At 49.3% G+C, this 12,708-nt stretch overlaps 2 protein-coding genes across 2 annotated transcripts; both read left to right on the top strand.

The window, feature by feature from the left end:
* Positions 1-1,041: 1,041 nt before the first annotated feature.
* On the top strand, positions 1,042-3,004 carry LOC123122883 (UDP-glycosyltransferase 83A1). The gene is made up of 3 exons (XM_044543256.1): positions 1,042-1,713; positions 1,809-2,344; positions 2,447-3,004. Exons 1-3 carry the CDS (start codon positions 1,230-1,232, stop codon positions 2,792-2,794), a joined length of 1,368 nt encoding a protein of 455 aa, XP_044399191.1. The 5' UTR covers positions 1,042-1,229; the 3' UTR covers positions 2,795-3,004.
* A 4,982-nt stretch (positions 3,005-7,986) lies between these two features.
* LOC123122882 (UDP-glycosyltransferase 83A1) lies at positions 7,987-10,104 on the top strand. Its single transcript, XM_044543255.1, has 3 exons — positions 7,987-8,647; positions 8,846-9,384; positions 9,482-10,104. The coding sequence occupies exons 1-3, from the start codon at positions 8,140-8,142 to the stop codon at positions 9,827-9,829; spliced, it is 1,395 nt and encodes a 464-aa protein (XP_044399190.1). The 5' UTR covers positions 7,987-8,139; the 3' UTR covers positions 9,830-10,104.
* Positions 10,105-12,708: the final 2,604 nt, after the last annotated feature.

A 12,708-nucleotide genomic window follows, 5' to 3' on the forward strand; every position in this document is an offset into this window, starting at 1 on the left:
GTCCGGTTGTTTGGTTACATCCACGACAGTTGTGTGGTAACTTTCTCCTCGATGTGGTGAGGTTACCAAAGGCACACATGAACTACTAACAACTAAACTAGTAGCAACACAACGATCTTAGGCACAAACATAAGTCTTGACCATGCAGAAAAAGTTTTAAACCAACATAGTAAGATAAGTTTTAAACGAAACCCAAGTCTTAAAAGAACCAACAAGGAACGGGCAACAGGAGCTCAGGCGGTCGCGACGAAGGCATTGCCGTGCTCCTTGCACTTGGTGACCACCTCCACACCCTCGTCGTTGAAGGCGATCAACTTCACGGGCGATCTCGAATTCTGAAGATCCGTTTATGCCGTGTTGCATGCTGCCCAGCCGAGCACGTATATAGTATTTTTTACAGTAAAATTGCGTACGAATATCACCGGCCACTGGGGCATCGACGACTTTTACCACTTATCTGAACTGACTGGTAGCGCAGGCGTTGGGTGGGGGTTCCACGACGGAGTTGACACTAAAGAAACCACGGCATGTCGGGCGGTCATGGTGATAGCCAGCCATTCCAGGGGGATAAGTTTGTTGGCGCGTAAGGTCTGCGCTAGCTCTGTTTAATAAGCCCTGCTGCTGTTTAAGAATTTACTCTTCAAGCTGCAGTTCGTTCGCCAGCGCTATAATTCGACCAGCCAGATCAATCGTCCGATATGTATGACAAAAATACGAGAGATTCGCCGAGCAATTAAAATAGCAAACTCGTCTCTGCCGACAACTTCATCAGCGGCAGCTCTGACTCTTCTTTCTTAGTACTAGCGCTAGAAGGCGACAAACACCACCTGCATCCGATAAGCATACACATTATTGCACTGTACAGAAGCGATTAATTGTACTTTCTTCATTCGAAAAAGCTTGTCCCAAAGTTGTTTTTAAATAAATGAATCTACTCACCTATTTAAGGGATAAGTTTTTTCGGACAGTAGCTTTGAATGACTATTTGGCTTCATGCTGCAGAACGCAGACAACATACCTCACCACCAGCTCACGACCGAGATAACTATTTACTATTTCGCAGGAAGCTTCTGCCCCCCACGATCGGAATTCCTCCACATAAGGCTGTGGTGCGCGGTGATCGCCAGCTTGGCGCGCACACACACCCTACTGCGTTTGCATCTCCTGCGTCTTTCTACTGCTGCTGCTGCCGTGCGTGCGGACTGCGGAGGAGAGGGAGAGGCTAAGCCATGGCGAAGGGCCACGTGATGGTGCTGCCCATGCCCTGCCAGGGCCACGTCGTGCCGCTTATGGAGCTCTCGCACCGCCTCGTCGACCACGGCTTCCAGGTCACCTTCGTCAACACCGAGGTGGACCACGCGCTCGTGCTCGCCGCCATGGCGCCGGGCGGCGGCGCCGCGCTGCGCGGCATCCACCTCGCCTCCATCCCGGACGGGCTGGCCGGCGACGAGGACCGCAAGGACCTCAACAAGCTCATCGACGCCTACTCGCGCCACATGCCGGGGTACCTGGAGAGGCTCGTCGGGGAGATGGAGGCGGCGGGAAGGCCCAGGGTGAAGTGGCTCGTCGGCGACGTCAACATGGGCTGGTCCTTCGAGGTCGCTAAGAGGCTCGGCATCCGGGTCGCCTCCTTCTGGCCGGCCTCCGCGGCGTGCCTCGCCATCATGCTCAAGATCCCCCAGCTCATAGAGGACGGCGTGCTCAACGACAAGGGTACTTACCAATCTCTATTCTTCTAGCTTCTGATTCTGTATGCTTTTGCTTACTTGGGGTTGATCCCCGGCGTGGTCGAATACCGTGTACTGTAGGATGGCCGGAGCGGCAGGAGACGCTGCAGCTGGCCCCGGGGATGCCGCCGCTGCACACGTCGCTGATGTCGTGGAACAACGCCGGCGCCCCCGAAGGGCAGCACATCATCTTCGACCTCGTGTGCCGGAACAACAAGTTCAACGACCTCGCGGAGATGACCGTGTGCAACTCGTTCCAGGAGGCGGAGGCCGGCGCGTTCAAGCTCTTCCCCAACATCCTGCCCATCGGCCCGCTCTTCGCCGACGGGGAGTTCCAGAAGCCCGTGGGCAACTTCCTGCCGGAGGACGCGAGGTGCCTGAAATGGCTGGACGCGCGGGCCGACGGCTCCGTCGTCTACGTGGCCTTCGGCAGCATGGCCATCTTCGACCCGCGGCAGTTCCAGGAGCTGGCCGAGGGGCTGGAGCTCGCCGGCCGGCCGTTCCTGTGGGTGGTGCGCCCGGACTTCACCCCCGGCCTGAGCCAGGCGTGGCTCGCCGAGTTCCAGCAGCGCGTCGCCGGCACGGGCATGATCGTCAGCTGGTGCTCCCAGCAGCAGGTCACGCCAAACCCACAAACCGCCACGCTCATCCGTGTCACTTGACGTGTCGACCGTAGCCGAGCAGTGCCCGTAACGTGTGAATCTGTTTGGTTCCGGCAGGTCCTGGGGCACCGCGCGGTGGCATGCTTCGTGTCCCACTGCGGGTGGAACTCGACGATGGAGGCGGCGAGGAACGGCGTGCCGGTCCTGTGCTGGCCCTACTTCTGCGAGCAGTTCCTGGACCGGAGCTACGTCACCGACGTGTGGCGGACCGGCCTCGCCGTGACCCCCGGCGAGGACGGCATCGTGGCCAAGGAGGAGGTGCGGAGCAAGGTGGAGGGGGTCATCGGCGACGCGGGCATCAGGAAGAGGGCGTCCTGGCTCAAGGACGCGGCGTCCGAGTGCATCGCCGACGGCGGCTCGTCGCACAAGAATTTCAACAAGTTCATCGACCTGCTAAGCCAATGAGCGAGTGCCATGCACTGTAATAATACTCCTATGACGGTAGTGCTGTGTGTACGTGGCGGGTGTGGGTATAGCTTATGCGGTTTGGAGCAATGCTACGCGCACGTACTCCCTTCGGTCCTTTTTACTCTGCATATAAGAATTGTCTAAAGTCAAATTTCATAAAGTTTGACCATAATTATGTGAAAAAATATCAACATCTACCATGGTAAAGTATGTGCGTGTAGCATTGCTCCGGTTTGTGACGACTGACATCACCGGGTCAGTCAAGTATTTTTCTAGTTGGGTCAATCAAGTTACAAGATTGCAAGATCTGTTGAATTTTTTTCTGGACGTTCAACGGCTATCATGGGTCCATGGCTTCGGGTGCTTCCAAGCCATGGCACACGAAATATATGTGTAAGATGAATTGATCATGCATCGAGGACATCAAAGTTCGAGTTAAAAATGTTGTTCTCCAAGCAGCGTGTGACCGTGTGTCATCATGGTTCAAATTATGCCGCGCTTGAGGAGTTAGCTAAAATTGGCCGTTTGTGTTAGCCAAATGATAGCATTAGCTGGGTCACTATTGTACCGTCCCAAGTAGCTGCGTGTGCCTGCTTGCACGATTTATCCAAGCACCATTAAGTTATAAAGTTCTGCTTTACCTAAAGAAAACATTTGCTATGATACATCGATTTGACCGAGAAAAAACCAGAGATGTGCAATTTTCATCGGAATACATCCGACTAGTCTCTTGTTAGATTTATTTTCATCAACAAAACCTAACCAGGCCATCCATTTATATCCAGTCAGAGTCAACCCAAAACTAATATTCAGAGTCAACCCAAAACTAATATTCAGTGGAGCCCTAGATATATAAAATCTACTAAAAAGAATGTTATTCTTGACCTAGAGTGGCGTTCTCTAGCAGGCATCTCCCCCCTACTAAAATAAACTCTTTATTAACCCTCATCAGGTCTTTCCAAAAAGGAGAATCAAGTTTGGTTGTCACTTGTGCTATTTGTTTGAATGGAGGCACTTAACTCTTGCTGCATACCATCTTCATTTAACAACTTAAACAACAACTTGATTGGTAGTAAGTAACTAGTATTATTGTATATCAAGGACCTCCACCCCGAACCCTCGGTCTTTTGGCCAACATATCACACTCCACCTAGAATAAGTTGAAGATTGGGGAGGTATTTCTGTATACTACAAATATCCTTCTTATCACAAGTATATGTAATGTGTGACCTGCAACCACTAATTAGTAGGTCCCATCAGGTTTGACTATATGGACAAGTGATTAATTGTGACATCTCCCAACCACATTCTTTTGATGGATCCTAATCTTCACTGAGCTCGGTTATTCACTAGATAATGATTGAAATAGTAATTCACAACCAGTGAAGTGAATAATAATCGACAAGCTAAATCCGTACGCACATGAGTGGAGGGGTCCTCTACCAAGTCTTCTTCATCACCATTGTTGATCCTTTGGCTCTCTTCGGTGTGGTTTCAAAGTTTCTTCTTACCCACTTCCCATGCCCATCAAGCTCGGTGTAGCAATGATGCCCACTCAAGCTCGGCCTAGCAATGATGGGCACTCCACTTGGCAGTTGGAAGTTCACTTGCTCAACACATCCGGCCCACTGGTTGCATTGCTCCTGGATTATTGTCCCGCGATGATTTAGTGATCCGATTGTGCGGTTCAAGGGAGTCACATTCTTGTTGTAGTACTCCTCGATTCGGGCCCAAAATTTCTCCTTTGTTTCGTCGGCACTCACCGTGGCATCAAGAGAGATGTTGACCCAAGCTTTACACAAAGCTTTGTTTTTCTTGGTCTTGTATTGCCCTTCTACTCTTCCTCTTCATTACTTGACCCCATCTTCCTCGTCTATAACATGGGTTCCTCTTGTTTGGATATATGGAATTGAAATTGCAACGTCATCGAGCCCAACTATGTGGCTTGAATTCTATTCATGCATGAAATCGGCGACATTATCATTAAATTGCTCACTACAAAAATACAGGAAGAACCTAGCAATCAATATAAAATCATGCCTCACTTTGCCACGCAAATTGCAAATAAAGAAACAAAAAGAAGAAGAAAATTCAATCTTACAGGCAGTTCGTCATCGCTGGTCGTACCGTCCGAATCCACCTCGTCCTCGTCCATCAAAGGTGAAGAGGGTGGCGGCGGGGGAGCAGGAGGCCGCTTAGTACTCGTCGGCGCCACGACAACTCGAGGGGGGAGGGGGGCGACTCGTTGGTCGCATTCTTCTTTGTCCTCATCACCACCACCGAGTTGTCCGCCGACTGACAGTCCCTTTTGTCAGTCAACTTGGCCAAAGCCGGCACCGCTTAAGTAGCAGCGCGACTGGTGGTGACCGTCGTCGACGTGGCGCTATCGATGATGTTCTTCCCTAGCCGCCGCCGTTTCTGCGGTGGTGTCGCAGAATTCCCGGCCGCCGGTGGGTCTTTGGCATCAACGATGGTGAATTCATGAGCATTGCTTTATAATTCTTCAATATTTTTAAAATCCATGAACATTTTATGAAATCCCGCACATTTTTTAATTTTGTGAAGTTTCCCCAAATTAAGAACATTTTTTAAATTCCGTAACAATTTTCTGAATTTCAGCACATTCTCGAAATCTCGTACATTTTTTTAATTTGATACCCATGAACTGTTCTTGAAGTAAAAAAAAACATACTTCCTCCGTTCCTAAATATTTGTCTTTCTAATAATTTCAACAAGTGACTACATACGGAGCAAAATGAGTGAATTTACACTCTAAAATATGTCTACATACATCCGTATATGGTAGTCCATTTGAAATCTCTAAAAAAATATTTAAAAACGGAGGGAGTATAATGAAATAATTAAAAACAGGAGGGCCCAGCGATTACATGGGCTGGCACATAATGCGTGATTGGTGGTTATCTGACGGCCCGAGCCATAAATAGGAACTCCTGAGAAAATATTGATGCATTGCACCAAGCGGAGCCAGCGACTGTACCGGGCGGGCCATGTAGTAGGTTTTATTTTCTGGTTTTCAGAATCTTTTAGAAGGTCTTGGTCTCTTTTTTCAACTTTTATTTTATCGTTTTATTTTCTTTTAGTTTTTTTACATCAAATGTTTATATATTTAAAAAGAACATAATTTTTAGAAAATTTGAATTTATTTGAATTTTTTTTGAAACATTTCCTTTCTTAAAACGAATTAAAATTAAAAAAATTCACAATTTTCAAAACATAAATAAATTTCATGTTTTCCTATAAATCATACAGTATTACGAAAGCAAAAAGATCATTCGATACCAACAAAAACAAAGAATCCAGAGCTAGCTTTTTTTAGCTAAAGAAGCCAGAGCTAGCGCTCGTTCACTACCCTATGTTGCTACATGGGTCGGCCATCCGAATGCACGCTTGTGTGGTTGTCCGCCTATTATTTGATGGGGCTCGCTCAAAAGCCCGGTTGATATATCCATCACAACCATTATACAAGTTCCCTAAAAAAACATCATACAAGCCAAGGCAACGGGAAGATGGCGAAGTGCCATGGCTTCAGGACAGGCCAATGCTTCCATAGAAATGGAGATTGCTTTTGGATCCCTGACTCCATGGAGCTTGGACTTTTTTTGTTTTGTTTCCTTCAAAACCCCATATTTTTTGAAGTTTTAGAACATTCTGAAAAAAAAAAATTACACATGAACCTATGGATGTATACTACATCTCCATATATTTTTCATGACGAAATACGTTTTGATTTAAGCTACAAAAAAATCATGCCTTTCTAACACATGCACTATTCACAATAAAAGCATTTGTTCATGAAACCATACAGAAATGTAGTATACATATGGACAACGCTACGCGTCGGGCCAGCGGATCTTTTTAAAAGACCCGTCGCCTTGTGAACCATTGGATTCAGTGCAAGATGATCATTTAATTCAGCTGGTAGCTTTGCAACAAAGATGATGTTGCGCTTAGACGTTTGCAGCAGAGTTCATGTTGCAGAAGTTTTGCAACAGAGCTATTGTTGTAGAATTTTTTTGCAGCAGAGATAATGTTACAGATATTTTTTGCCTTCACCAGAAAGTTTTGCAATATTGATGGTGATGCAGAATCTTTCTTGCAATAGGGAGGGTATTGCAAATAAAAAAAACACGGTCGGTCGTTCGTCGTGAGCGGTGGCGAGGGAGGACTTGCGCCGCCTGTCCCGGCCAGCGCATCGTCGCCGGCGAGCGTTTGACCTCCGACCAGGTCGCCTCACTGCCATCCTCCTCTCTGGCGAGGTGGGCGCACCATGTGCGGGCGACGGTTGTGGTGGAGGTGGGCGGCAACAACAGGCACCGCGCCTGACCACCTGCTGTAACCTCGCCGCCAACCTTCTCTCCGGCGAGGTGGACGGTTGCCGGCGCCAGCGCCAAAGCGTCAGGCGACGCTTGTGGGATCTGGATATCACCACATCACAGTCTCATCTTCGTTTTCGTCGGTCTGCAACAGACCAATTGTTGCGGTAGTAAGATTGCGACAATTGGTTAGTTGCAAATCTGAATGGTGATGACCCATGGCCACGTGGTTTGCGGGGAAGGCGGCGGCGCGCGAGAGCTGCAATCCACCGAGTGATTAGAAGTGTTTCCCTATACATACATACATACATACATACATTTCATGGAGCTCGGGAGAAAAAATACAGTCTCCCATACAAGGGTCAATTATCGAGGGCTATATGGGACGTGTTTGGTTGCCTATTGGACCAGGCTATATGAGAAAAACGAGCCAGACTGAGCAGGGCATGGTTGAAGAAAAACAATGCAAAAAAAAAAATGACATAGTCGTGTTGTTTGGTTGCCTGCATGATGGTTGATGGGGTTTGACAGGATGCAAGCTCACACGTTTCGTAGTGATGGCTTCCTGCATACGCCGTGAGGGAAGCATGCAGCCTGGCACGGAAAAGAAGAAAATCCTTCTCATCTTGTGGTCTGCACGAGTGAAAACTGGCTTAGAATGCTTTAAACATGGTGCTATGCAAGGAATTGATGTAAGCCAAGTAACCAAACACCATGTCAAGAAAAAGATTTCATCCAGTCTACTAATCATCATACGGACAACAAACACGTCCATGTTGTAGCTGTCCATACGACCGCATTGGTGTATGTACCGGATCTCATAACCTATCGCCAGCCTTTCTTCTCACCCACTCACCGCGGGAAACGACGAGAACGACGCAGAGAGCCGCCCTTATCATCAGTCTCTGAGTCTCTAGTTCTACCGCTCCGGCTACAGCGCACCGAGAGAGTGAGTGGCCACGCTCCCGCTAAGCACATTGCCTGTCCAGCCCTTCCGGCGAATCGGCGATGGCCGGCGCGGCGCCGCACGTCATGGTGCTGCCGTTCCCGGCGCAGGGCCACGTCACCCCGCTCATGGAGCTGTCGCACCGCCTCGTCGACCACGGCTTCCAGGTCACCTTCGTCTGCACCGAGCCCATCCACAAGCTCCTTCTTGACGCCCTGCAGCGGGACGCCGACGGCGACAGCGGCGGCGGTGAGGCGCTGGACGGGATCCGCCTCGTCTCCATACCGGACGGCCTGGCCGACGGCGACAGCCGCAGGGACCTAGGCAAGGTCCTGGCCGGGGTCTTGGGGCGCGTGCCGGGCTACGTGGTGGAGCTCATCAGGGCGACGGAGGCGTCCGGGGAGAGGAAGGTGCGGTGGCTCGTCGCCGACTCCACCATGGCGTGCTGCTACCAGGCCGCGAGGGATCTCGGCGTCCGGGTCGCCTCCGTCTGCCCGGCGTCCGCGGCGTGCCTTGTCACGTCGCTCAGGATTCCCCAGCTCGTACAGGATGGCTTCTTCGACCACAATGGTACTACTCCCAATGTTCCACTGTTCCCCTGCTTGCTTACTGATCTCCCTGCAATGCTCTGCTTCTTCATTTTCTGGAAATTTTTCCTTACCAAATGTACTGCCTTGACAAGTCTCAATCAATCTATTGACGCAGAGAAACGCAGTTTTGTTCGCTCCAATTCACAAACCAAAATCATAACACATGGATAATGTGCAGGTTTCCCGAAGAGAAACGGGAAGATCGAGCTCGCCCCCGGTATGCCGCCACTCTGCCCGACGCAAATGGCATGGAACATCGACGGCGCGCCCGAAGGACGGCAGGCGGCTTTCGAGCTGGTGTTGGGGATGGCTCAGGTAACCGGCCTCGCCGAGATAGTCATGTGCAACTCGTTCCTCGAGGCCGAGACCGCGGCGTTCGAGCTGTGCCCGGACATAGTGCCCATCGGCCCGCTGTTCGCCGACCAGGAGCTCCGGAAGCCCGTCGGGCAGTTCTGGCCGGAGGACGCGAGCTGCTTGGAATGGCTGGATGCGCAGCCCGAAGGCTCCGTCGTGTACGTGGCGTTCGGCAGCTTCACCATCTTCGACCCGCGGCAGTTCCGGGAGCTGGCCGAGGGGCTGGAGCTCACCGGCCGGCCGTTCCTGTGGGTGGTGCGCCCGGACTTCACCTCCGGCGGCCTCAGCAAGGCGTGGTTCGACGAGTTCCAGAAGCGCGTCGCCGGCAAGGGCGTGATCGTCAGCTGGTGCCCCCAGCAGCAGGTGCGCGCCCGGTGCACTGCCAAGAACTGTAGCATCATGCCATGCGTTTTGAGTCCATCTCCAGCCATGATCCATGTTTATCTCGACGTACATGTAGGTTCTGGCGCATCCGGCGGTGGCGTGCTTCGTGTCGCACTGCGGATGGAACTCGGCGATGGAGGGGGCAAGGAACGGCGTGCCCATCCTGTGCTGGCCCTACTTCTCCGACCAGTTCGCAAACCGGAGCTACATTTGCGACATTTGGAGGACTGGTTTGGGCGTGACGCATGGCGAGGATGGCGTCGTGACCAAGGAAGAGGTGAAGACCAGACTCGAACAGCTCACCGGCGACAAGGGAATTGCGGAGAGGGCACGGGTGCTCGGGGATGCAGCTCGCAAGAGCGTTAGCGAAGGCGGCTCCTCGTACGATAATTTCAAGAGATTTGTTCATCTCCTGACGGAGTGAGCTGCACCAATTCACTCTTCCTAGACTTCTAGTACCTTTATCGTAGGAGAATATATTATATTGGACTTTAGGGAATCGCGGAGAGGGCAGGGATGCTCAGGGATGCAGCTCGCAAGAGCATCAACGAGGGAGGTTCCTCGTACGAGAATTTCAAGAGATTTGTTAATCTCCTAACGGAGTGAGCTGCACCAATTCAATCAGACTTCTAGTATCTTTATCGTGGCATTCTGAGATATGCTCAGGAGAATATATTATTTGACTTGCGATCGAGAACATATATTGGTTTGCCATAGGTCATCTCCAACGTTGACCCAGACGCCATTTCAAAAATAATAATTTTGACCCGGACATCGCATCCTTTGTGGACCAGGGCGGGCCAGTCTACGAACATGCGGGAACCGGCCATACAATACTATCTGCATGTATTTAAATCGGCTTTAAACAAACCAAACGAATTACATGCAAACCGGATGATTTAGACGCAAATATTTACATTTCGAGCATAGTTTAACTGAACTATACCACGCTGCGGTAAAACTAATCTACGACTAGCTGCGGCAGATCGCCATTTCCACGACATGTCTTCCCTATGTCCGGCAGCCCACTCATTGGACCGCCGGATGCCTAGGAGGAATATGCTTGAGCGAGAAGGGAAGAATAGCCTTCCCCCGCTTTCGTGAAGCATGGATCAGAGTTGGTTTTTGTGTGAGGGAAGAAGATCGCCGTGGTCTACGCCCCAGCTCACCGGACAAGACACCGACTGTGTAACCCAGCGACGCGGTGACGGTGGCCTGCGTGGAGCACAAGCGGCGGCGGCCTTCCATGATCCACTTTTCCTCGCTGTCCGCGGTAGCCACAGACGTCCGGCCTTCACAGACATGACTTCTTTCCCCACCTACCTGACGTGTTGCCACCATTGCTCGCAGCGAATTTGCCGGGAGACGGCGTTGTCCAGCCAGGACAGGCGAGGAGGGGGTGGCGATGGTGATGGTTGTGGCGCCAAATCGAGAGGGATTGCCATCAAGCCAATCTGTATCGGGCTAGCTCACCAGGCTACCCAGACAGTTGTAATGTCGGAGAACTCCTTCTGTTCGCCGGAGGCCATGGCGGGTGTTGTACAAGAAGGGGGTGGAGAGAGCGGAGGTGAGGTGTGGTTCTAACTTGCCCGACGCCTAGACACATTTATATAGCGGGCGGATGTGAGGAGCCAGCATGGGATATGTTTAATGCTCACCGGCATAGGATCAAATGTGTGACGCTCGGGGCGCCGGAGTAGATTCCTCGACACATGTGCCGGTTTAATGGTGGTAGACTGGCTGACAGATGCTGTTTCAATGCGAAAAGAAGGCGTGCAGTGGGCGGCGCTCTCGGCCGAGGAGTAGCTTCAATGCCGGCTCCAGTGAACGTTCGCTTCCGAAGCATGCGAGTATTCCTTATTTGATGCTCTCTACCTCAAACTGCCATAGAAATGTACAGAGAAGAGTGAGCAAACTAGGTACATGGGCCGGCCCACTTGAGGGTAGTACACTTGCTATAGAACGGGAAGGTTCTTGGCTGGTTTTGAGAACTTTTTAGAATATTCTGATTTGCCTTTTCATGTTTTGGTTTTCTGTTATTTTCTTGATTTTTATTTTATTTTTTTGCATATATTAAAAAAATTCATTTTTTGGAATTGTAGATAAATGTTCACTTAAAAAACAATCCAAATTACATTTTTTTGTAATTTTAAAAACAGATTTGTGATTAAAATTTATTTTATAAAATTTTCATATTTTATAAAAAACAGATAACAAATGTACAGTTTTTTAAGAAATAAAATCATGTTTTAAAATAGAACAACCGAAAACCCAAAAAATTGCTCCATACAACATCTAGTCGAGTTACTACAGTATTGGGCCATGCTACTATTGTGTGCGTCAGATAGTTACAGTGGTCGTCGAGGAATGCCAATCGAGTCACTAATGTACCCGGTCGAGTCGGCCCATTGGCCAGTGGGGCGCGTCCTGTATGAAATAGGGACAGTTTGATGCACAAAGCATCCAATAGGAGCTCCGGACATGAGGACTCAACAGAAGCCGATTGAAGTTGTCTAAAAAAAGCCGACATAATGCAAGGCTTCACCACAATACTGCGTTTAAAAAAAATACTATCAAACATGCCCATGCGTTGCAACGGGAGAAAAGAAATCACCCCTCATACACATTCGACGACATCAACAAATCCATCGAAATTTTTCACGATGCCATGCAACAAAGAACATGATAGGTGGTGTTGCGCAAAAAATAAAGGTGGAATGATTTTTAGTGCACTCAAGGTGTTTCAAAAAAAAAATTATGGGCATAATTTCAAAAATAATGGAAATCAATGTTAAGCCACTTGTTTACATAAATGGGATAGGAAACAAATATAATAGACATTTTTAAAATACCCCATATAAATTTTAGATGATTGAAATGCAAGATAATAGTAAATTTGAAATCTACATATTTTTCCAAGGGATATTCATATATAACATGTTAGATTTAGTTAGGGTTTGAAAGATATGAATGTTTTAAAAAGCATTTGAATCTGCCCAAAAAATAGAGAAAGGTTAAACAAATAGCTGCTAATAAGAATCCGGAGAGAAAGGAAAGGAAAATGGGAGGAGGGGGGGAACCAACGTCTCCCATGTGGCACAGTGCGTGCTCGCGTGCTTGTGATTTATTAGGGGATTGACGAATATGAACCAAAGGCTACGACCGATGCAGTGAAACAAAACGTTTTTCCACTTAGCGGTGGGATTAGATGTAATTTGTGGCAACTTTAAGGGCAATTCTACGACGGACGGACGGGCAAAAATGTTTGTTCCTTTATTAGTATGTGTATAGATATCGGAAGGA

Source organism: Triticum aestivum, chromosome 5D (genome assembly GCF_018294505.1).
Source record: "Triticum aestivum cultivar Chinese Spring chromosome 5D, IWGSC CS RefSeq v2.1, whole genome shotgun sequence".
In the NCBI taxonomy this organism is placed as follows: domain Eukaryota; kingdom Viridiplantae; phylum Streptophyta; class Magnoliopsida; order Poales; family Poaceae; genus Triticum; species Triticum aestivum.

Excerpts from the sequence above, each read along its gene's own strand:
- LOC123122883 (XM_044543256.1), top strand. The coding sequence starts at position 1,230 with ATGGCGAAGGGCCACGTGATGGTGCTGCCCATGCCCTGCCAGGGCCAC. Across the intron at positions 1,714-1,808 it reads CGGCGTGCTCAACGACAAGG|GATGGCCGGAGCGGCAGGAG; the intron begins GTACTTACCAAT and ends CGTGTACTGTAG. Across the intron at positions 2,345-2,446 it reads GCTGGTGCTCCCAGCAGCAG|GTCCTGGGGCACCGCGCGGT; the intron begins GTCACGCCAAAC and ends TGGTTCCGGCAG.
- LOC123122882 (XM_044543255.1), top strand. The coding sequence starts at position 8,140 with ATGGCCGGCGCGGCGCCGCACGTCATGGTGCTGCCGTTCCCGGCGCAG. Across the intron at positions 8,648-8,845 it reads TGGCTTCTTCGACCACAATG|GTTTCCCGAAGAGAAACGGG; the intron begins GTACTACTCCCA and ends GATAATGTGCAG. Across the intron at positions 9,385-9,481 it reads GCTGGTGCCCCCAGCAGCAG|GTTCTGGCGCATCCGGCGGT; the intron begins GTGCGCGCCCGG and ends ACGTACATGTAG.